The sequence below is a fragment of the Bolinopsis microptera genome, chromosome 1, assembly GCF_026151205.1.
Source record: "Bolinopsis microptera isolate Bmic1 chromosome 1, MBARI_Bmic_1.0, whole genome shotgun sequence".
NCBI classification, from domain to species: Eukaryota; Metazoa; Ctenophora; class Tentaculata; order Lobata; family Bolinopsidae; genus Bolinopsis; species Bolinopsis microptera.
This window is the reverse complement of record NC_087072.1, coordinates 12,476,590-12,501,607: the sequence shown is the minus strand read 5'-3', so window position 1 is coordinate 12,501,607 and position 25,018 is coordinate 12,476,590. Positions and strand designations below refer to the sequence as shown.

The 25,018-nt window shown below is 39.8% G+C and overlaps 2 protein-coding genes across 4 annotated transcripts; both read right to left on the bottom strand.

The window, feature by feature from the left end:
* Nucleotides 1-129: 129 nt before the first annotated feature.
* Nucleotides 130-14,849, bottom strand: LOC134813380 (putative histone-lysine N-methyltransferase PRDM6). Of its 3 annotated transcripts, none has more exons than XM_063821133.1 (11): nucleotides 12,512-12,633; nucleotides 11,955-12,115; nucleotides 10,459-10,530; nucleotides 6,930-7,066; nucleotides 6,513-6,599; nucleotides 6,115-6,313; nucleotides 4,405-4,873; nucleotides 4,067-4,249; nucleotides 2,346-2,413; nucleotides 2,040-2,125; nucleotides 130-1,387 (listed from the first exon to the last, which is right to left on the bottom strand). In XM_063821133.1, exons 3-11 carry the CDS (start codon nucleotides 10,523-10,525, stop codon nucleotides 1,289-1,291), a joined length of 1,395 nt encoding a protein of 464 aa, XP_063677203.1. In that variant the 5' UTR covers nucleotides 10,526-10,530; nucleotides 11,955-12,115; nucleotides 12,512-12,633; the 3' UTR covers nucleotides 130-1,288. The 3 variants fall into 3 exon arrangements, with proteins under 3 accessions (XP_063677203.1, XP_063677195.1, XP_063677188.1); XM_063821118.1 differs by having other exon boundaries at nucleotides 723-1,387; nucleotides 4,067-4,261; nucleotides 12,512-12,623; XM_063821125.1 differs by lacking the exons at nucleotides 11,955-12,115; nucleotides 12,512-12,633 and adding an exon at nucleotides 14,731-14,849.
* A 452-nt stretch (nucleotides 14,850-15,301) lies between these two features.
* LOC134813904 (ras-related C3 botulinum toxin substrate 1-like) lies at nucleotides 15,302-20,406 on the bottom strand. Its single transcript, XM_063821839.1, has 5 exons — nucleotides 20,265-20,406; nucleotides 19,877-20,011; nucleotides 19,463-19,584; nucleotides 16,618-16,731; nucleotides 15,302-16,475 (listed from the first exon to the last, which is right to left on the bottom strand). Exons 1-5 carry the CDS (start codon nucleotides 20,305-20,307, stop codon nucleotides 16,425-16,427), a joined length of 465 nt encoding a protein of 154 aa, XP_063677909.1. The 5' UTR covers nucleotides 20,308-20,406; the 3' UTR covers nucleotides 15,302-16,424.
* Nucleotides 20,407-25,018: the final 4,612 nt, after the last annotated feature.

The following is a 25,018-nucleotide window of genomic DNA, read 5'->3' as shown; positions in this document are numbered from 1 at the left end:
TTCAAATGTTGTTCAATATGTGAATAGGTATTCGGTATATTATTGGAACTCAAATTGTTTTTATTCTTAGTTTTTCGTGAGCTTTCAGTGAAGTCAGATCAAACTCAGAGGCAAAAAAAATCTACTTTTGTACTCAAATTGTGAATTAGAATACATACTTTGAATGTTTGATGTAATGACCAATATTCTTTTGGAAAATGGATTTCGGCCAACATAAAACGATCGGCAAAAGGTAATTATCAACAAAACCTTTGACTTTTTCTTAATATACTGGTTATTTAATTCATCGAGTGTTCTTCCAGAACTGTCTATTCTTGGTTCTACTAAGCTGCACATTGGGACCCGACATTGTATTTTACTTGAGGCTTAGCCACCACTTAAACTTATAAACCAACAAGTAATACTGGGGAATCGGCTGGCAGTAGTTTTCTCGGCGGATCAACTGCATTTGCGTATTACTCCATAATATAATAGTATCACCTAATCAATCAGTTGTTCAGGAAACTAATTTCTGTAACGGGGTCGTTAACAAGTAAATGTTAGGGATGTAAGGCAGTATGTTAGCAAAATTAAATATTCTGATTTGCCAATTGGGCAATGGATGACGATCATTTGATTGGACCCATTTCTGAAATTGTACATAAATTGGAGAGTAATTATGAGGCAAACCCTATCCTACACTCTTCCATTATGCAATAGTTCATAACTACAGCTAATTACTGCGATAAAATAAACCCTTAGATCATGTAATGCGAATTTAACAATAAGCATAAAGAAATAATTCAAAAATTAACTGTAATCATAAACTTCTCATCAACAGATATCAAACCAAGATACTAGGGAGGATGAATGTCATTTTCAGCTTTCTAGTTTTCACAAATACAACACTGAATCTGGATTTTAGTGTTCTTCATTGACATTGTTATTGCGTACTGTTTTATCAATATGCCTCCCATTGTATTTGTAATGAACTGATGAATTATACTGTACCTTATAACTTTATAACGTAAGAAATGTGTTATAACAAAATGGAAAATTATATAAATGATTTTCCAGTTTGTACTTCAGTTTCATACCTCAGTTCTATCATGTCATCAAAAATCATATCATCGGTTATTTCAAATCAGTTTATCTGTTATCTCAAAATCTCAATATTCTGATAAACTCAATCGTCGTTTATATTCTGATTCAGTTAGCTTCCGTTTTAGTTCTGTCTTCGGTCAGGTGCTCTCAATGCCACGTGGTGTGACGTCATCAACACCACGTGACCTGATCACGTGTTAGCCTTTCAGCTGACGTAAATCTCAGTGGGATGCTGCATCGTGTTGCTTGCGGAGGAGTTTTTAGAGTTTGGGCAGCACCGGATATGTCGGTTCAGTTGGGTCGCCTGAAAAACAAATATTGAAGATGTAGGGTGAATAAAATAAAAAATGTCCAAACCAAAGTTATAAGTAAAAGTGATAACAGAGGGGAGGGAGGTCTAAAAATAGCAGAAAAGGCATCATTACGTAATATGTGGACAGGGCGCGAACTTGAAATCATATTAAATCTAGAGTTGGCAGTATAATCGAAATGTTGTTTACTTAACATTTTTCAATAATTACCTACTCGACGAACAATTTGGTAAATAGGTTTTAAATATTCAGAGGTACGAAACAGTGTAAAGTAAAGCTCGGTTTAATTGATTTTGATGATGGACGTGCTTTCAAACTGGCAATTCTCGTAAGGAGTCCTGCTGTTTGAAGCACCGCGAGGGAGGTCGTACTGGGTGTAGAACACTGAACCAATGGACGTGCGGAGCTGACCAACATCAATCGCAAATATTTCCGATTCAATTACAAACATCTCGGCTATTTTAAAACAAAATGATCTGAAAATCAGATCGTTGGAGTTCTGTGACAATTTACCAAATTTATTGCTTCCTTTTTTGATCAAATTTGGCTAAAATCTCCAAACAGGCAATAAATGGTTGGTTTGTGTGTCCTTGCTCCCTCCTCCCACGTACCCTGTTCCCAGAGGAAAAATATTTGAAATCGTACCTGAGTAAAGCCAGCACCACAATCGTGACAAACATGAGGCTTTTCTCCCGTGTGGATTCGGATGTGGTTATTCAGAGTTGTGGCACCTGAAAAGTAAGGTTTTTTATAATGTGGGGGTTTCGAGAGATTAGATCCAAAAAGTTACAGCTGCTCATAATCATAACTGCCACACCATACAGAGCTGAGATAAAGATGAAATACAGTTTCTCGTATTTGTTGAACTGCGTACTTCATTTCTCTCTCAAACACAGCAATTCTACCAGAATGTGCTACAACTAACAAAGTAGATATAACCCTGTTTCTCACCTGCAAACGCTCGTCCACAGTAACCACATTTGTAGGGTCTTTCTCCGGTGTGTGTAATAATGTGTCGTCTGAAAAGGGAGACTTTAGAAACAACGATACAGTGCCTTAGTATAACAGTGGGGCTATTTTTAATTTCTCATAAGGTGCAAATCAGCATATATCGTGCTAATCCATCATCAATTGGTAAACGATTTTTGAGCCAGGAATATCTCCAACATGTGTGACGTCATGTCACGTGTTACAATGTGTGACGTCATGTCACGTGGTACAATATGTGGGGAGCAGGACTATTAAGCGGTGGACTGTTGAGCGTAGGACTGTAGGTCGGTGAAGGTCGGAAGTAGGACTGTAGAGCGGTGTCAAATCGCCAGGGTAGGACTCTAGAGCGGCCGACCTTATAGATATCACAACATGAGGACTTTAGAGCGGTACGATCCTAAAATGAGGACTGTAGAGCGGTGGACTGTTGAGCGGTGGACTGTAGGCCGGTGAAGGTCGGAAGTAGGACTGTAGAGCGGCCCTCCCTTATAGATCCCATAACATGAGGACTCTAGAGCGGTAGCCTCCTATAACATGAGGACTCTAAAGCGGTTGAAAATTTGAAGATTGAACACTCAACGAAGCTAAGTTATACATTGTAACTCGTGATTGATTATGGTCATGACATTCTAGGATGATAACTTTATTAAAGAGTCATGTAGTTAATGAACATTTTCATTTACTTATTATAAATATTTCATTACTAATATTATAGTGTAACTTAATTTAAGATTATTGGTCGGTCTCAACGTCTTCCAAATGATTGAAATATTCCACTGCTACTCAAAAATGTAAAACGTGTCTTCGGTATTTTAGTGAACTGTTCGTATCAATGTGATTTCGCTAAGCAGAGTACCGATCAAGTTCGTGCAGATCATTTAGGAATGAGGATCGCATCGCGTGTCGCTTTAGCGCCTACTAAGGATATCTCATGTTCATCAATCTGGTGACGGGACTGATTCAGATCAGATCCCATCGCAGTTCGATATCTTGTTAGGATTTCGAAGGTATGGTATAAATATCACGGAGTATCCAGTTTTCGTATATCAAATTCGATTAGGAGCTCGATGAATGATGAGACAACATCGTCGACTGGGACGAAAGCAAGCTGCATGTGAGTCTCCGTATCCACACACGAACAGGACCAGGAGTCCAGGAATTGGTAAGGGGGTTGTTGATACCATCGTCGTAGGACTTCTTGGGTCCGTTCTCCCGCACCCATCTCAGGACTGCCTGGCAGAAGTGGAAGTAGCAACCGTCCACCACCGCTCTAGAGTCCTCATGTTATGGGATCTATAAGGGAGGGCCGCTCTACAGTCCTACTTCCGACCTTCATCGGCCTACAGTCCACCGCTCAACAGTCCACCGCTCTACAGTCCTCATTTTAGGATCGTACCGCTCTAAAGTCCTCATGCTGTGAGATCTATAAGGGCGGCCGCTCTAGAGTCCTACCCTGGCGATTTGACACCGCTCTACAGTCCTACTGCCGACCTTCACCGACCTACAGTCCTACGCTCAACAGTCCTCCGCTCAATAGTCCTACAGCCCAATATGTGACGTCATGTCACGTGGTACAATATGTGGCGTCATATCATGTGGTACAATATGTGACGTCATATCAAGTGGTACAATATGTGACGTCATATCACGTGGTACAATATGTGACGTCATGTGCAACTCACCTCAGCGAGCTAGGGAGGGAGAAGCTCTTGCCGCAATGTCCACACTCGTAGGGTCGCTCAGTGTCTCTACACTCCCGCACCAGCAGCTCCCCCTCCGGTAGGAACGGGTCAGGTGATGTCTTCTCCAGAAGCTCTGTCATACGGGGTGAGAGGAGAGGGTAGGGCTTCGTTAGAGCTGGCAACCTGCACAGAGGGCTGTAAACAATTAATAACAATCGGGCTAATTATCAGATTGTTTTCAAAGTTGATCCAAGAAACCAAGTACATATCATAATTTATAATCAATATGTGGCTACTGGCTAACTACCTAGTTAAAAATAATAGGACTATAAACTAACCCCAGGTTAAGTGGAAGTATAGGAAGAGGGTAAGGTAGCGCAGAGTTAGATAAGATAGTGGTAGGAGTAGTAGCGGGTATCTGAGAGGTGGCTCTAGAGAGAGGGGAACTAGAAGCGTGAGCAGTAGTCACGTGAGCCCACAGCTCCACGTAGCTGGAATACAGCTCTCCACAAAGTCGACACACTGCTTTGGCGAGTAGTTGCGGATGTGAGATCAGAGGATTGTGCGGAAGAGGCTGAGGGGACACGAGGGGTTTGTGGGGAAGAGGCGTGGGAGAGAGGATAGGTTTGTGGGGCACCAGAGGGGAGGTGCGCATCTGGTTTGGTGGGGATAGGACGGGTTTATGGGCTGATAGGCTGGCGAGAAGAGATGTTTGGGATCCAGGGGAGAGAGAGGGAGGCGGGCTGCTCTTCTCTTTTGGAGGAGAACTCATCAATATAGCTGACTGTAGAGGACTTGTTGAACTACCTGAAAGAAAACGAATCTAGTAAAAAATGCCGACATTAGATTTAAAAAAGAGTTGTTGAGTAGGTTGATGTCATAAAGCACGCAGATAGTTTCACTTTTAAAATGTATTTCCAAGACAAAGCCACTTTATAGTTAGTACCGTCTTTGCTGAGTTTAAACAGTTTCAGCTCATCATGGTGCTAATACATCGATGACCGTGAAATTATTCAGCAAGTAGCCCATGTAAAATCAGATCTAATCTTGATCAGAACCGGATTCAATCACTTCGTCATGATCACGTCAACAATCTAGAAGTTGTCTCGACGCGACTTAAATAATCGTGACACACACATTTTGTAAAACTGCATGTCACCTTTATGCTCGAATGATCGTGAAACAAATATTCGTAAAACTTGTTTTCCGGAGAATGCCAGTATTTCTGCATCTGAACAGTGGCGGTAAAAACAAGAGGGCGGGGGCACAAAGTACTGCGGAGCGTATCAAAGAAGGCGGGAGGCACAGTCGGCGGGCTATTGGAGCTCTTACTCTCATCTCTAACTCTATCTGCTTGACACACTCCATCTCACCATCAATTAAACGGGAGGAGCCGCAGTTGAGCTACTGTATCGGCAGCTGTTTTGTAAAACCAGATCATGATAGAACACACACTTAAAATCTTAAAATCATCAGCATCAAACGTTATAGCTAGTTGCGTGAGCTCTCAGTTCCGGTTTCAAAGAGAAAAAATATTAAATTAATTCTGACAAAGAGGCGGGATGTAGTCAGAACACTTACGAACTGTCTAGATGCTACAACACTATCAGACAGAAACAACTCAAAGTTAAATCTTGTGGGAGTACTATTCGGTAGAAGGTAATTAGTGGAAATGATATTTACTAGGATTGTTACAACTGCACTGAGAGACAGAAGAGGTCGCATACTATGCGCATACTATGCGACGACAAATTCAAATGACAATCCGGTAAGACGGGTACAATTATCAACGGATAATATGATACTTTGTGACATTTAGCGGAATGCAATCATTTCGTAACCTTAGTTTAATTACAGGTAACTACAGGACAGGTACAGCATGATGCTCGCGCTGTGGTCTGCCCTGGAGACTAGGCAGTAGGCACTAGGGGCAACAGTCAGTTTGGGAGCATCTTATCGTGCATTTTTGATAATTTCTTTCAACTATCTTTCCTAAGCAAGATCAGTATGTGACCTAGATTTAACTGCAACACAAACCATCAACTAACCAGGTGAAACTGTCCCGTTAGCGAGGGTAGTAGAGGAGACTGAGGAGTAGGAGATATCCATGCCGAATGTAGAGAGACTGGAGTCAGCGTACCAGGCTAGTATCTCACACCCGGGACTTATATCGTGTGTTATTCGCAGGAATATCCCCTCTGTTGTCTGGTCTATCCTAGCGTTCTCTTCGTATGGGTGACGTGCGGGCTAAGGAAACGGTTGGTAAGGGAACGGTTGGTAACTGGTAAGGGAACGGTTGGTAAGGGAACGGTTGGTAAGATATTAGATAAATGGGAATATTTTGGCTTAAAGTAGGGCAATGAATAATGATAATTGAAAAATAATAATGGAATTTATCAATCTCAGACTTAAATTGAGAGGCAAGTAGTAAGTACGAAGGGGTTACCTGGATATATTTCAACCAGGACCACGATTTGTGTATCGCGAGCTCGTCCTTAACGGCTGCGTCACCTGATTCCTCTTTACTTTGACCCTGTACAAAGATCTTTTTAGACTTGTCTAATCCACTTTATGACACCTTTCTAGTTGTACTAACTAATTTACAGGACGTAGAACCTAACCAGGAATCATTCTAGCTTACTCTTTGGCGTAAATTTATGTTTAATGGTCATACTATCTATCCGAAAAGGTAAAATAAAGTTGTAGAACCTAACCAGGAATCATTCTAGCTTACTCTTTGGCGTAAATTTATGTTTAATGGTCATACTATCTATCCGAAAAGGTAAAATAAAGTTGTGGTCGCGTCGTGTTGAGTCACGTGATTTGTCGGCCCGTCACCCCGGCAACTGCCTCACTAACTCACCAGAGGTAGATTGAGAGGTCCCACAACGAGTCCCCTCAGGATGTGCTGTCTGGCGAACACCCCGTACTTCGCTCCGGGGATCATGCTGTGTCCGATGGTGATGTCGCTGGGAAGAGTGTCCAGTATTGGTAACGGATCTGGGGGAGATGTGGTGTTATTAATAGCTTGTATGAAACGTCCTGGTAGTGAATAGTGGTGTTTTTATTTTAGATTTGTAGGAGCGGCTGGATGGTGTTACAACCGTCTATTGTTCTTCCCACAGTATAAGTATGGGTCTGACTCCCAACTCTTCGAGGAAGTCCTGATAATTCCCAGCAATTCGGCCGGCACCCAGGTATTTGGGAGGTATTTAGGAGGGAAACAGACAGGGTGTTAAAAACCACGGCATCTGAACAGACGTCCTCTGGCGGAGCCCTGCTTGCAGGACCCACTCGCCACTTTGCTGTCTTGCAGATTCCGCAATGGTCCGTGATGAAACGAATTATTTTTGGTGGTCAAAAGGGTTATAATTAGTCAAAAGGGAGGGAGATTTCGTCTAGATCTAAAGTACCACTCTTCCGGCAATGACGAGGAATTCCTTTACATGATTTACATATTGTCCGGAGCACAGTTCAAAGCTAAGTCCCGGGGTAAAGGCCCCCGCCCAACTCAACCGAGGCAGCCAAATTTAGCACCTGAACGATAAACAATTTGTATAATGTGTGCCTTCTTTGAAAGAAATAAAGTAATTGCAGGCGGATTGCGTGATTGGGCAACCAAAACGTCCGTAAATTGGCTTTACGAGAGCTTGACTGAGTCCTTGAATCAGTCTAAAATTAGGCCTGTAATGACCGCCAATGATACCTCCAATCGAGCCAGCATGCTTATGTCTGTTAGAGTGTCTGGAGCACAGGCATCCTTCACGCCCTAAATTCCAGGCAAGTGAAATTGCCCTAAACAAACGAACTTATTTCCAGGTTCCTACTGAGGTGCCTAGTAATTACAGTAATTAGAGTAATTACAGTAGGTGATTAGGGGTTGGAGTGTGACTTTCTGTCGACAGCAAGTCTCTGGAATTACGGAGGTGTGGCGTAACGGTAACCCTAGCAGTTCATCCTAGAGCGAACCGGAAGAGTATGGAAAGAGGGGCTGGTAGAGAAATGTCAAGGAGAAACACTTTCCGTGGTTATGCTGTTTGAGTGTTTCTAGTGTTGTCGTGGATAATCATGAATAACCTATTGAAATATGATTGTGGTATAAAGTAGTTATGTGTTGAGAAAGTAGGTGAACACCAGCAGGCCCCCCCCCCCTGGCTACGTGCCTGAACACCAGCAGGCCCCCCCCCCCCTGGCTACGTGCCTGAACACCAGCAGGCCCCCCCCCCCTGGCTACGTGCCTGAACACCAGCAGGCCCCCCCCTGGCTACGTGCCTGAACACCAGCACTCAGCAGGCCCCCCCCCCTGGCTACGTGCCTGAACACCAGCAGGCCCCCCCCCCTGGCTACGTGCCTGAACACCAGCAGGCCCCCCCCCCCCTGGCTACGTGCCTGAACACCAGCAGGCCCCCCCCCTGGCTACGTGCCTGAACACCAGCAGGCCCCCCCCCCTGGCTACGTGCCTGAACACCAGCAGGCCCCCCCCCCCCCCTGGCTACGTGCCTGAACACCAGCAGGCCCCCCCCTGGCTACGTGCCTGAACACCAGCAGCCCCCCCCCCTGGCTACGTGCCTGAACACCAGCAGCCCCCCCCCCCCCCTGGCTACGTGCCTGAACACCAGCAGGCCCCCCCCCTGGCTACGTGCCTGAACACCACTACTACTACTACTACTACTACTGAACACCAGGTAAACTTAAGACCAGATTGATAGAGGAGAGCTGTATGCTTGAATCTGTACCCTAATAGAGATTGATAGAGGAGAGCTGTATGCTTGAATCTGTACCCTAATAGAGATTGATAGAGGAGAGCTGTGTGCTTGAATCTGTACCCTAATAGAGATTGATAGAGGAGAGCTGTATGCTTGAATCTGTACCCTAATAGAGATAGATAGAGGAGAGCTGTATGCTTGAATCTGAACCCTAATAGAGATTGATAGAGGAGAGCTGTATGCTTGAATCTGTACCCTTATAGAGATAGATAGAGGAGAGCTGTATGCTTGAATCTGTACCCTAATAGAGATTGATAGAGGAGAGCTGTATGCTTGAATCTGAACCCTAATAGAGATTGATAGAGGAGAGCTGTATGCTTGAATCTGAACCCTAATAGAGATTGATAGAGGAGAGCTGTATGCTTGAATCTGTACCCTAATAGAGATTGACAGGAGCTATTGAGGCACCTGTTCCCGAGACAAGATTAGCCACTATTTTTAGCGGGAGTGGACGACTTTCATATACTTGCCAGGTAGAAACTAGTGATAGGTAGTTTGAGGTCGTGAAAGACTTTACCAAGGAAATGAGAAAAACAGTAGAATTCCATGGTCAATATCTGGATTAATCTACGCATTGAAATGTTTATTTGAACAGATCTGCTAGACCGATATCATAAGTCATATTGATTAGAACCGGGATTGGAGTGACTAATATGTGATCCGAAAATTATAGTCCTGGAAATTAAAGACCTGGAAATTATAAACCTGGAAATTATAAACCTGGAAATTATAAACCTGGAAATTATAAACCTGGAAATTGTAAACCTGGAAATGACACTAAAGAGGTAGTAAACCACTGTCAAAACATGTTCTGATGGGGTCTCATTGTATCACGGCTCCACCTAGATACCCATTACCCTCTCTCCCTCTCACCCAATCAAGAGAGAAAGGAGGTGATCACGCGGATTATTATATTACCATCTAGAAGTGAGGTTTATTATGTAAACAACTTAAACTGTGCTAATTTGCCGGAAGTTTGCCCCACAGATGATAATACCCTTCTACCCGATTCCCGACGAATATGTGCATCGTTTTGAACTAAATGCCTAAAATTCAGGACAAAGGTGCCTCCTCTGATGGCAACTCTTGCACAGCGGTGTCAGCGGGGCTTGTGTCACCACTGCTGGTGGCTCAAGTGAAATTAGCCGTTAACTAAGGTCTATCTGGCCTAACACCGTGACAGAAAGTCGCTAGAAATAGCGACTGAAATATCTGTGCAGCTAGGCCAAGGGGTGGTGATATTAACAGTTAACTTGGAGCTGTACAGTAGTAATACTACTGTATAGTACTGTATACTACTGTATAGTACTGTATAGTACTACTGTCCGGTGTTACAAAGTCACCACAGCGTTGTAGGACAACCAAGATTACATTTTGTGAGGTTTAGTAGTAGTAAGTGGTAAAACCGCGATACATTAATTTATATTATGATGATCATATATTCAAACAATATCAATAAATATTATGATTCATCGTTCACACTAAATATAAAACCAAAATTAATCTACTCTAAAGAATCAATAATCTATATTATATTGAAACAAATTAAAATAAGAATATAGGCTGAGATTTAAAAGAGACAAAAATAAAAAATATAAATTGGAAAGTAAAGTTTTAAGAACCTACCTTTAATTGCATCTGCCTCATCCCGCCCGTACAGGAAATACATTAGGAGATCTCGTGATATCTTCATGATAACTGAGGGTAGAGTGTGGTTAACATTTCATATTCAACTTTAACTTTGACTAAAGAGCTTAAATGAAAAGGGAAACCTCCACTCTTGGTATAAATCTAGTCTAAGGCAGGAAGTTGGGTTGTTAACTTGTAAATTTGGAAGTTCAACGGAGGCTCTATTTTAATTTAAAAAATTGATGTTTATCAATTATCAATGGTTACGTATTTTAAGGACCATTTGTGGCACTATTGATTGGAACCATGTGAGTACACAGCGATAATAATACGAAAGTATCGTGTTTTACTACAACATTCATACAAATGCTAAAATGTACCGAATGACACTGATTACGGACAGCGAAAGTTTTTGTCAATAATTTGATGTAAAAACGAATCTCAAATGGCCACGTGAAACGAATAGAGACGGGGGAATGTAATATCGTTCCAGCCCTGATTTATAGAATTTTCACAGAGATTAATAATCGTGTTACCGAATAAAAATTAGTGGCTCATATCCGGTCGCCATAGATTACAAGGTTACCATTTTACGTCTTGGTTCACTAAGTCGATATATCTGAATGCCTTACCGAAAATAAGATTATTTTTCAAAACAAATAATATGCAGATTTGAGTACGTCGAATTTCATCCACCCAAATCGAATTTAATTCAAGCAGAACAGTGAACAAATCATGATCACTAATATCCCAAAACGACAAAAATAAGATTCTCCATATTAAGAGGAAAATAACGTCGAAAATAGAGCAAGACTCTTAAAGTTGCTCAATTAGGTCTAACGGAGCCACGCCGGTCGGTGAAGAACAAACTTTAAGGGCTATTTGTCTAGCTGACCAATAATCAATGAATTAAAGCAGTTAATTTTATTATAAATGCCTTTTCACCGAATCCGAAAACGTGGTAGCTTCTCCCGACAGCCATGCGATATAATTGAAAAGAGGGAATTACAACGGGGTTTAACTACTGTAAAACGAAATACAATGCTAGTGCCGTGCCGTTGTGAGTTTTAAAAATAATAGCTGACTGATATAATATATACAGGTTGAGGTGACCGCTTGTAATGAAACAATATCTAATCTAATTCAAGTGACAAAATTTGCGTTGTTTGTGATCTTAATCGCGAAATCGGTCAGATGGGGCGATTGTAAGTCGCCATAATAACTGTTACTGTAATCAGTGAGGAATTCTTGTTGTACTTTTAAAACTAAGATAAACTGTAAACTTGCAACTATAATATAGATTTTGCAGATTTTTTAAAAATACGGTCCCCTTTGGACACCAAGTAACCATAATTACGAACTGTGGTCAGGATGGAGAGGGTGTCGGGAAAGAAGGAAATGCTGGGGCTCTCCCTCAAACACGGTGATCCCATGGTCCTTAGTAAATTTGATAACTGCTCGTGGCAACAATAGGTACTGAAATCTTGTAAAACCTTGTAAAATTTGGTCGTCTGGGATAACTTATAATCTTGTTAGTGTCACCAGACCCCTCCAATTGATGGAAATGTATAACGGATAGTCATTGTCCGTGCTGGAAATGGGCGACTAAATTTTTCAAACTCGTCAAGTTTATTCAGGTTGTCGCAGAATCAGGCTGAAATAAAAAGACAATGTCAAATTAGGTAGGCGCGTCGAAGTGGATTCTTCATTTTTCTTCAAACACTCTATTATATATAACTCTATTCATTTATTACTCTCTATAGTAGGAAATTCAACGTTATGAACAGAGTGATGAATAATTGAAAAAAGAATTAATGTCATAAACGATTAGGCTAGATTATACTGAATGGAAGAGGAACCCGACTCCATCATTCTGCGATGACCCCGCCGTGGTTACGCAACTGAATGATTGCGACAGGAATTACTATTACAAATACAAAAAGATCAGGCTAGATTAAACAATTTAGGAATGTTAACCCGACTCCCCACTATGTAATGTCTTTGCCGTAATAACGGAACCAAAACTTATCAAAATATCAACAAAGCTCACAAGATCGACTGGCAGCGACCGTCAGCATCACCACTCACAACAACAACAACTCCATAACCTAAACTACGGAACTAAACAACTCAGATTCGGAGCCGGTCATATAAAAGTGCGCAGCAGCGGCCAAGTTTTTTGATGTTTCATACTGCTTGTAAAGGCTGGCATGTGGCTATCACGTGACCCCTCGCCAGCTCCCTGATTGGTCGAGCGCTGGGGAATGTGGCTCGTGATTGGTGGGCCACGGCACGAGTCAATTAGCGGGGCAGCGTGTTCTGAGTCAACAATCACTCTCAAAGAGGCACCTTGTGTTGGTGATTAGTGGTAATTAGTGATCAATAGCAGGGAGGGAAGGGACCATTGTCACTTCTTCACTTGCAAATACCACTCTTCAAATTCTGTGACTTGTAAAACACTGTGCTAGCGGGCCTGAAATCATAAAAGCCTTTGAGAAACTAGTTGATCGAATTTTAGTTTTACTTGGAGATGTATCGAAAAGAAGATCAAATAAGCTTGAAATTGAATACTATTTGCTTGAGGAGTCGGCAACTTGTAAAACACAAAAAGATGAAAGATTCTGTGTAGTTAATTAACACAAAGGTACTTTGTTTCCCCTTTTTAGCAATTAAGGCCGGAAAATATGATAAAACTGGACCATTTGACCATTGATGGAGTTCAATAACCGGTAAAACTTTTGAGATATTATATGATCACGATTATCATGAATATTCATTCATGATAATCATTTCTAGTCAGATATTTTGATTTATATTTAGTTAACAGTAAAATGCAGAGTGCTACTATATATTGCTACTATATATATAGTAAGGTGAATGAACCTTATAGATCAGCACTCTTACCAAAGCAAGAGTTTCAGTTTTAAACTATTTCCAGTTTTATGACAATAGAATTTCTTAATCTTGCAGTTTTAGCACTAAAAGTTTACCATTTACGCTCATTTGACTATCCCAGACGGCAATCAATGAAATCAATAGCGAATTAATCAAGGAATTGGATTTGATAACCCAAATCTGGAAGCTTGCAAAAGAAATTAAATTCATACAAACCACATCATTGGCCGTTGGTTTGAAGTTAACTTCAAACCATTGTGTCATAGCTCAGGCATCCCTGGAATTAACCACTTCGAGCTGTGATGTGGTGTAAGTACATATTATTATGTCACAACTTCTGTAAAATACCGCATGCAATTTGAATTTCAAGGAAATAGTTCCGTTTTATTTTCCGTCTCCAAAATTCATTGAACCCTTATTATCCAGAAAGCATAGCCAGATCATTTTCGAAAAAATAATAAGATTAAGATGAAAAACGGACTAATATAGACAATATCTTTTTCCGCTATTGTATCCATTTCTGAGCCAGGATGAAAAAATAGTACGGAGTTTCACTACAGACCTCCAATTATATTAATATATTTTATCACAAAGTTTCGGAGTTAAATATGTGCGTGATAACCTCGATTTGAGTCTATGCATGTTTCAAATAATTCTGTGAACAACAGAGCCCGGAAGGCCGTTTTTATTTGCAGTACTTCATATTTTTGATAAGTATTAAATCACGTCAGGAATTTGAGAAATGCAACAAACACACTGCTCCCTTGACAAAGCTAATTTACTTGTTGCAACTTAAATTTCCCTTCCCCCACACTTGCGCCCCACGTGCTCTATGAAAACCAGCAAATGTTTTACCACTCTTCCCCAACTTTGCAATTAAACAAAACTCTCTCCCGCACGTGAAATGCACGTGATCTAGTCCCGTGACACAATCATATCGCTCCTATTGGAGCAAAGTAAGAGATTGACGCTACTATTCGCTACATGAGGTTTCATGTACAAATTAGGATTGCCACCCGGGGTTAATTGCGATGTAATTGACATGTGACACTGACTTAAAATCACTTATAGCAAGTATTTTAATGATTTAGAACGTTGGACAAGTAGTGTCGTCAAGCACATGTGGCAAGGTGTAAAATTCTAACAAAAATACAGCAGTTGCGAGTCAAACGCAGATCCGGGCAGTTATTCAAGGACATTTCTTGAGAATTTAGGTAAATCCCGACCTCTCAGCTTTGAAGTTGCACGGCGTTTAAAATTTAAAACGGTGTCCTGTAAGATTTTACACCTAGGAGCAACACACCCAGGTAGTGGAGCTTTGTCAGTAACCTGAACATTAGCTCCACTAGCTGCGGAACTCTGAACTTTACTTACTGTTCGGCCGGTTGCTTGTTGGTTTGTTTCACCGACCACCTCTCCTTTCTTCTCGGCTGTTTGGGAACCACGTATTCCATCCGTGTTTTACTCGCTTCCATCCCCTTGAATGGTATTTGGTGAGAATATTTAAATATACTGCTACAAATATGCGTCTAAAATTAAATTGTTTGTTCAACTTGAATAAGTATGCAAGTATGTACTTACAAAATTAAACATACGTTACAAATCAGAGGAAGGTTTGATTGATAAAAAAGGTGAAAGTAGAGGAGTAAAATGAATATCCCACATAAAAGTGAGTGGCTCGAAAGTTGTGGTCAGAATGTTAATATTTATGAAGGAGCACATGTTTAGTTGTGGTCAGAATGCTATGTGGGTGTGGTCGAAAATGAATATTTACTCTACTTCTGACTACTCTATCTTAGGGTTGTTGGAAAAGCATTGTGAAAATATAGTTAGAGCTTTAATGACGTTGAAGTTACCATGCTTTTAGCCAAAACATTACCGTAATATTATCGTAATTAAACCATTTATTTGAACAACAACCAATTAAACTACAATTTCACTGTATAAAAGCATCGAAAATTGAATAATCTATTACATTTCTGATACAAACATTATCGAGGTGTTCAGTACACAAATCAACTAAAAACATACAGTATCAAAATCATAGCTTATACCTCCGCCAATACCTTCTAACCTAATATAAAATAAGGCATTCAGGCACGCGGGAGATGACGAGCTCAAATTCCCAACATTCGACCAAAACCGGGCTCCTAGCACTAGAATACCTTTAATAGGTCGCACATTACAGTAACTTATCCTTATTGCCACAAATTCCAATGTATTGACAAACAAAGTTAGAATGTTATACCCATGCTAACAAGGATGTACAGTTAATATGCAATTTGAGTACTTGGTTAGTCTTGTCTAGGGTATTTCAGCTTAGGACAGGTGCAACCATGACTAGCCGTAAAGAGCAACATAAGGAGAAACGTTGTAAGTTTATAATAGAATTGATGCGACCTTAAGAATATTTATAATATTTGTTAGAGGATCGTAATTTATCCTGCATATGACAGTCAAATACAAAGTCTCTGAAGATTTGTCAAAATACGCGCGTAAACGCGCGCGCAACCATGCCTTCTTGAGCATAATTCAATATTTTAGCAGGGCGCCTTACGTCTTCGACATAATATTTAGATTTTTGGCACGGATATTACAGTGTTATCATACACGCAGGTCATTTTTCAGCAGTATGTAAATTACCTGAATAAACAACAATCAGTCAAAATCAGTAGCAGCCACTCTAAATTTGAAATAAACAAATCGTCATTAAAGACAAATAAAAAGGAAATCTACAAGTTTGTATTTACAATTTGTGAACGGTATTAGATCATCACACGACGTGCATATCTCTGAGCCATTACAGTATTAAGTCATCCTAATAACATACTGACATGGTGAAAGCTCTCACTTAAAGCGAGGTATTTCCAAGGTATGCAGTCCCAATGTACAGTTCGTGATTGTCCATGGCTAGAAACTAAGGTATGCACATAAATGCTCTGAAAATTTACAAATAGTCTGAATAATTAAATCTTAAAACATTACAAAACAGTACATTTAATTCTGTTGTTCTGTTGCCGTTTCCTAGGAAACAGGACTCCCCTCATAACTTCGTCGAACATTTCCTTTCAACCGTCCTGAGTGAGAGCCGAACATTCTCTGTATACTTCAGCGCCTATCTGTGTACAATCAATGTTAATTGACTGGTTATCAAAATAATTGAAATGTATACTGATATCACTATAGTAAATCAGCAGCAGTGCTACTGAGCTTATGATAGAAACAAATGAGACGAATTAATTTTCATTATTCCAAATTAACCTCTTTTGCGAGACATTGTCCCTGGTGGGGTGTGATAAGTTTCTCAGAACTTGTCCTCAAATCTAACTTAGTTCCAACTAAGTATATAGGGGCTGTTGGACAGTGATGGGCGACCTGTAATTATACGTCTATCTATACTATATTTTAAACTTGACGAAATTTCCCCGGCAACGGGGACATAGAAGAAAAAACACCGAAAATCGACCTCAAAATGATCCTCTGGTGATGCCAAACCCAGCTCGCAAATGGAGTTGAAACCTCGCCATTTTTAGCAGGGTTGTAGAAAAAGGATAGGAATAGGCTATAGCATTCTTAGAATTTTGATTTAGTCTTTAGATTTTTTATAATTAACGTCGGAAGTGAGGTAAAATAACCGTTAGAATAATGTCGTTATTTTAGCAAAGGTTTACTGCGCTGTTGCGTAGCAACGTTAAAATGCACGTGCGCGAGCAAGAACATTTTAACTACGCGCGTTGTTATGCTGTATGCTACATCATAATTTCAAAACTAGCTCACATTTACGCTCACGCTATGACTTATATTCATAACTTTGGTTGTGATTGGTATTTTTTGATGCGGTAAAAAGTATCGTTTTGGGAATCCGAATACTAACAACGCTGTCGCCATTGTTAGATAAATTCCATTATGTCTACAGTATAACAGAGCTATATGATGAAGAGAAATTAAAACATAACTGATTTTTAAAATTTCCTCGAACAAAGCTTTCGACTAGCGGGTTTCTTCGCTATAGCTACACACAATGCTGACATTACGCCGCGCACACACAATCAACAAAAATATTGTTGTTTTCTAATTACGCAAATAACTTTGCGCAGTTAAACATCACGTGCCATTTTAATTGCCTGGCAATAATTCAATTGACTGTCATTCTCGATTGAAATATCTTCCAACGATTAACATATTTTACTCATCTGTTGTTGTTTTTCAATGCCCTTTCTTGGATCTAGACCTGCTAAACGGAGATCTCTGCACAATCGATTTGCTGTGAGAGTTAAAGATATGAAAAAGTTCAGACACCGTGACTCATCGTAAGAACCTACATATATTTAACTTTAAACGTCGTTACATTACCATTCTTGCTTTATAAATATCATCTAAAATTTGTTGTATCTGTATCTATCCACTTTAACATTAACATTTAATTTCACTTTCAGTACCGATGACTCGATCCTTACAGATCAAGATTCCCTGAATCTCACTCAACTTTGGTGGAAGGAAGATGTATTGGTGGAAGGAAGATGTATCAGACCGACGATTCTGTAGTAGTCCACTCAAATACTATTGGTAGACTCTACTCGATGTCACCAAAAATTGGTGATCTTTACTACCTCAGACTGTTGTTGGTTCATCAGCCAGGCCCAACGTCATTCGCTCACCTCAAGACAGTTGACGGTGAGCTACTGTCAACCTTCAAAGAGGCTTGCAGAAGACACGGCTTATTGGACAACGATGACCACATTTTTGATGCGATGAACGAGATTAGTGCTACATTGTCTGCTCTAAAACTTAGACAATTTTTTGTTACGGTCATCTGCGCATGCGAACCGTCTGACCCCCTATCTCTGTGGGAAACATTCGCGGATAATCTCTGCGAGGATTTCATAATGGAAAGGCGGCAAGAAGTCGGCAATTTCACATTAGGAAACACTGACAGTATTCGACAACATATACTACAATTGCTGGAAACAGATATTTTGTCATGTGGAGGCCGTTCACTTACATCGTTTGGCATCGTTTTATTAAATGCTGATGAAATCCGTCAACAGAGCAGTAACTTTGTCAGCAGAGAGTTAAATAACATAGATATTGACTTAGAGCGACAAAATTCAGGACGAAGAATATCTCAGTTAAATGAAGAACAAAGAAGAGCCTTCGATGTAATAGAAGGTATGTGCTCAGGAAATTATCATACTACAACACTTTTTTTAGGAGCAAGCCCGGGGACAGGAAAAAGCTTCCTCCTAAATACAGTGATAGCCCATCATCGGTCACAGGGCCACATAGTATTAGCAACTGCCTCTACTGCTAATGCGTCATTGCTTTTAACGCATGGACGCACAGTTCACTCTCAATTCAAAGTCCCGTTAAATATTCACCGTGACTCCATGTGTAACATCAACAGAGGAACAAGCCTTTCAGATCTCCTATGCAAATGAGACGATGAGGGACCTGATATTTACCGAAATGATTCAAATGTGTAATTCATATATTTTCAGTGAAGCAGGGTTCGGGAACTAAAGCATATTTGTTGGATTGTTTGACCATTGACTAGCGATGACCGATAAATTCGAACGATAAATTCGCTCCCTTATAGTGTCCTTTAATAAAATTTTCGACTACAGCGGATTTCAACGCGCGGTGTTATGCTGTATGCTACGTCAGAATTTCACAACTAGCTCACATTTACCCTCATGACGCTATATACCTATATGTATTTATAACTTTGGTTGTGATTGAAATTTTTTGATGCGGTAAAAAGTATCGTTTTGGGGCTATATGATGAAGAGAAATTAAAACATAACTGATGCTTAAAATTTCCTCGAACAAAGCTTTCGACTAGCGGCGGGTTTCTAGTATTCTATATATTATAGAGCAAATCAAAAGTGTTTATAACCACTTCTGATTGGCTCGACACAAATTATATCACGTAAAAAAATGGCACACAGACTTTAAACTTTCTAACACGGCATCTCCTTTGAAACCAACTATTAATCAAATCGCGGCATCACTTTGAATTTTTTAAATTCGTATAAAAAGGCGATAGGGACTGTTCACAGAGATATTCCTAGGATAAATTCAAAAGCAGTAACAAAAACGTTTGTACCTCAGGTTTCCATTTGTTACGGACGTTGTTCAAACTGCTTTCAGAATCCAGAGCGAAACACATGATAAAAACATCACTTTCAGGATAGCTCAGTGGTCGCAATCTGTCATAGTCAGCCTGACCTGCAGAATACTCTATTCAAATCTATTTAGCATTTACTAAAATGGAACGAGAATTCTGAAGAACAACAAATACCCATCTTCATATTCATCTTGCGAGAAAGTGAGCGCGATAATCGAATAAAGAAGATAAGGAAGGAATAAAAAAGCAAAGTTCTATCGGCAGATCAAACAAATTTTTGATTTATAAAAAGGTGGAAAATGAAGCAGTTTAAAACTAAACAACTTCAGGAGAATAGTAAGGTTAATGATAAGGTAAAAGTTAACAATGAAGATAATGTCCTGTATGTCTGACCTGCAGTATCCCACAGGTTGAGACTAACAGCCTGCCCGCACACCAGTACATTAGTAGAGTAGTGATCAAATATAGTGGGTCTGTACTCCCCCGGAAACGCGTCCGTACAATACGAGATTAGCATGCACGTCTTACCTGGCGGAGATACAGTCAACAGAGTGACAATGAGCTTAAGAAGTGTCTTGATATTAAGGAGGGGGGCTCACTGACACATTTCAAGTGATTATCATGGGTTATTGAAACTTTGAAAGATTACGGTGCGAAGAAACGAGAAAGCTGGTATCATGCTGAATAAAATGGCGAGCAACGCCCAAACAAACGCACAAACAAACGCACAATCAAACGCACAAACAACCTAACGCATAACCGCACAAACAAACAAACATACCAACATTTCCGTCACCAACCACGACACACTTTATATCCTTCATGCAGTAGTAGTAGTAGTAGTAGTAGTAGTACTATTAGTACTGTGTCCTGTGTCAAGCCAACCACCTACTCTAGTAGCTTCAAGTCACCTTCATGTTTCACATTCTAACAGAAGTAACAACGTTAAGGGTCAAGGAAGAGTTCAAATATCACATTGCAACATACTGAAAGAGTTCAACAGGTCAAGAAGACAAGAAAGTGGAAATGCTGCAGAGTAACAAATCGAAATTAGAAATTAGAAATTAGAAAATTAGAAATTAGAAAATTAGAAATTAGAAAGATCATTACAAAATTACATCATGTGTCAGATCCCATGTGTCATCAGTTAAATGAAAGTTATTCAACCAAAAAAAAAAAATAATAACGTAGATAAATAAATAAATGGTTTCAAAGTGTGCACGGAATATGGATACTAAATCATAGCTTACTTTTAGGAAATCTTTCACGAAATAGATTATAAACAAAATTTCTGGTCTCAAAAATGTAATCCTCATTAAATAATTTACTGAATTGACTATTTGTGAGCATATTGTGAAGGTCTGTGCTGTTTCTTTGTCTGATCTCCTTGTAGACTGGACATTCTTTAAATCGAATAATATCTGTTTCTGAATTTGTAAAACAGTCGATGCAAATTAATCAGGCATACACATTTACGAGTGTAAAAAGGGATCACTTCTGCTCATCATTGAGATAAAATATACTCACTTATTTTAACATAACCAATCTACGGTAGACTAAAAATTGGGTCACCTGCAGTATAACCTGCAGTATAATCTACAACTAATAGGAAAATGTGTATCATTCAAAAGTTTTAGTTGAGAGTTATGGTCGAAGAAAATATGTCCTACTCAAGACTTGAATCGACACTGTATCATCGACAAATATAGCTCCTTCACCTGAAGGAAAAAGTTAAACCACGTGACTAAAACACGTGACTGAACTATATTTACCTGCAGTGTCCCACAGCTGATAGGATACTCGCTGTCCGGCAACAGTAGCCGTTTGAGACTGGTGGTCAAATATAGCAGGTCCAGCTGGAAACACATTGGCGCAGTAGGAGTACTGGATACACGATTTACCTGGGGGAGTATATCCGAGGGTGTGTAAAGATTTGGTAGAGATGCTCACGATTGTGATAACAAGTTGTACTGGATAAATAACATTCAAAATAATAACTAGAATTTACCGACGGTGGAGTCTCCCACCATAACAATCTTGATACATTTCATTATCCCTTTCAGCTGCTTGTAACTTGTAACTTTTAATTTGTATCTTCGGCTGCTTGTAACTTGTAACTTTTAATTTGTATCTTCACTCATTCTCCGTTACATACGATGACTATTGAAGTATTTATATAGAGATATAGAGGTAGGTCATGAACTTGACGTCTTACACATGTGTGTTTAAAGGTTACATGTGCATTTGTATAAATTGGATTGTTATCTGTACTATATATTTCTTACTGAAACTTTAATAATCCCTTTTATCATAATTTTAATTGTAAAGGCTATGTCTAGACTTCTAGAGATGCCTATAATCTAGAACATGGACATTTATTATCATACAACTCTAAAGACTTAAAGTGAGGGTTGTAAAACTGTGCTAAGTGTGGGGTGTAATACACACGATTCCTCGACCTACCAGGACCCAGAGAACAATGATCATTAAACTATTATATAATACTAAGAGATAATTACTCAGCTTAGCCAGTCCGTCCTTTGTTAGTTAAGTTAAGAGAGCAGGGCTTTATGAATGATCCATAAGGAAACTATTAGTCGAGTTGAGGTGCTCTCTGTAGAGGCACACTAGCTCACATTTATCTTTTACAGCATTGGTTTGCGGCGCTGGTTAGTTTATCTTAAACTCTATCAATTCGGTATAGATTCTAGCAGGAGATAAGACAGTTTCAGCGTGACATGATGCTGAAACTCATACTGTTCGTTATAATGATGGCGTTGACTGTCTTTGGTGACTCAGATGGTGAACTTACAAAGGGTAGGTCCATTAAGTCCAGGTTTTCAGCAATTAGCAGTCAACAGGGCAACATTTTGGAAATAAGAAGTCATGAAGTGTACGAATTATAATATTTCAGTTCGAAAGGTAAAGATGGCAGAGGTAACTCCAACAACAGTTACACACGGAAAAACATACGAGAACAACGAGGAAAGTTTTGCAGCAGCACGTGCAGTTGATAAGGACCTCTCAACAGAAGCAGTGACTGACACTGATAACGGAGCAGGCTGGTTAAAACTAGAGTTTGATAGAACCTACTTTATCCAAAAGGTCGTTATCTACCGCGTATTTTACAACAACTGGTATGATCCTGAATATTGGTGTGTTCAAAGTGAAGCTAACTTCAGAGAATGTGTAAATTCTCATAACAACGTAGATGTGTCAGTGTACCAGGGAGAGGTAAAACAGAAGTCTTGTGGAACACTCCAACTAACATACGGACTAGAGCAGGCAGACCAGATCTACACACTGCTCTGTAACACTGAAGGAGACACTGTGAAACTCAGCAAGAGTACAGGACACATAGCAATCTTTGAAGTAGCTACAATTAGTACAGGTACCGTCAAAATTAATGCTTTATTCTGTTTAAAAAAGCGCAAGAAAAAGAGGTCTAGCATTTTGGCAGTTAATTTTCGTATTTCAAACAAGACTCACCAACTCACCAAGTCAAATAGTTGACAAAATATCTGAGCAATTATTTCAGTTCTTAAGCAGAAGTTAGCAGAGATAACTCCTTCTAAAGCTACACACGGGAAAACATTAGATAACAACGAGGAAAGTTTTGCAGCAGCACATGTACTTGATAAGGACCTCTCAACAGCAGCAGCAACTAAAACTGATAACGGAGCAGGCTGGTTAAAACTAGAGTTTGATAGAATCCATCTTATCCACAAGGTTCAAATCTACTGGGCGTTCTACACTAACTGGTACCGTCCTGGTGATTGGTGTGCAGGAAGTGAAGCTAACTTTAGGAACTGTGTAAACAGCGATAACAATGTGGATGTGTCAGTGTACCAGGGAGAGGTAAAACAGAAGTCTTGTGGAACACTCCAACTAACATACGGACTAAAGCAGTCAGACCAGATCTACACACTGCTCTGTAACACTGAAGGAGACACTGTGAAACTCAGCAAGAGTACAGGACACATAGCAATCTTTGAAGTAGCTATAATTAGTACAGGTACCGTCAAAATTAATGTTTTATTCTGTTTAAAAAAGCGCAAGAAAAAGAGGTCTAGCATTTTGGCAGTTAATTTTCTTATTTCAAACAAGACTCACCAAGTCAAATAGTTGACAAAATATTTGAGCAATTATTTCAGTTCTTAAGCTGAAGTTGGCAGAGATAACTCCTTCTAAAGTTACATACGGGGAAACATTAGAGAACAACGAAGAAAGTTTTGCAGCAGCACATGCAGTTGATAAGGACCTCTCAACAGTAGCAGCAACTGAAACTGATAACGGAGCAGGCTGGTTAAAACTAGAGTTTGATAGAACCTACTTTATCCACAAGGTTCAAATCTACAACCGGTTCTACACCAACTGGTATCATCCTGGTAATTGGTGTGTAAGTAGTGAAGATAACTTCAGAACCTGTGCGAATCTGCAGAACAACGTGGATGTGTCAGTGTACCAGGGAGAGGTAAAGCAGAAGTCTTGTGGAACACTCCAACTAACATACGGACTAGAGCAGGCAGACCAGATCTACACACTGCTCTGTAACACTGAAGGAGACACTGTGAAACTAAGCAAGAGTACAGGACACATAGCAATCTTTGAAGTAGCTATAATTAGTACAGGTACCGTCAAAATTAATGTTTTATTCTGTTTAAAAAAGCACAAGAAAAAGAGGTCTAGCATTTTGGCAGTTAATTTTCTTATTTCAAACAAGACTCACCAACTCACCAAGTCAAATAGTTGAGAAAATATTTGAGCAATTATTTCAGTTCTTAAGCAGAAGTTAGCAGAGATAACTCCTTCTAAAGTTACACACGGGAAAACATTAGATAACAACGAGGAAAGTTTTGCAGCAGCACATGCAGTTGATAAGGACCTCTCAACTGTAGCAGCAACTGCCACTGATAACGGAGCAGGCTGGTTAAAACTAGAGTTTGATAGAACCTACTTTATCCACAAGGTTCTTATCTACTTCCGGTTCTACACCAACTGGTACCATCCTGGTATCTGGTGTGTACAAAGTGAAGCCAATTTTAAGACATGCCTAGATGTGCATAACAACGTGGATGTGTCAGTGTACCAGGGAGAGGTAAAGCAGAAGTCTTGTGGAACACTCCAACTAACATACGGACTAGAGCAGGCAGACCAGATCTACACACTGATCTGTAACACTGAAGGAGACACTGTGAAACTAAGCAAGAGTACAGGTCACTTAGTTGTGGCTGAAATTGTGGTAACAGAAGAATTGGGTAAGAGCAATAAAAAATAAATGTGTGTATACAATTATTCGATTCGATTGGTATGGAACTCTTCTGAAACACAATATTTTGGAAACTTCAAAGCAAAAAGAAATTCCGTCAACTTATAATACCAATTTATCATATGAATCATAACAGAATGAACTTCAGCTTCAGAGTGCAACAGCTTTGATAGTTCAGTATTTTCTGGAGTAGCAGACTTAACACCAGAGTTACCAGTACCAGTAGGAACTGTTCTTACAGTGAGATGTGAGAAACCTAACACATT

Bases quoted from the DNA above. Each gene is read 5' to 3' on its own strand.
- LOC134813380 (XM_063821118.1), bottom strand. From the start codon at position 10,525: ATGAAGATATCACGAGATCTCCTAATGTATTTCCTGTACGGGCGGGAT. The intron at 4,874-6,114 runs GTTAGTTGATGG...GTTTTCTTTCAG, and splicing joins TAACGGGACAGTTTCACCTG to GTAGTTCAACAAGTCCTCTA. The intron at 2,126-2,345 runs GTGAGAAACAGG...CTTACTTTTCAG, and splicing joins CTGTGGACGAGCGTTTGCAG to GTGCCACAACTCTGAATAAC.
- LOC134813904 (XM_063821839.1), bottom strand. From the start codon at position 20,307: ATGAAGGATATAAAGTGTGTCGTGGTTGGTGACGGAAATGTTG. The intron at 20,012-20,264 runs GTATGTTTGTTT...TATCTCCGCCAG, and splicing joins GGTTGGTGACGGAAATGTTG to GTAAGACGTGCATGCTAATC. The intron at 19,585-19,876 runs GTCAGACATACA...AGTATTCTGCAG, and splicing joins CAACCTGTGGGATACTGCAG to GTCAGGCTGACTATGACAGA.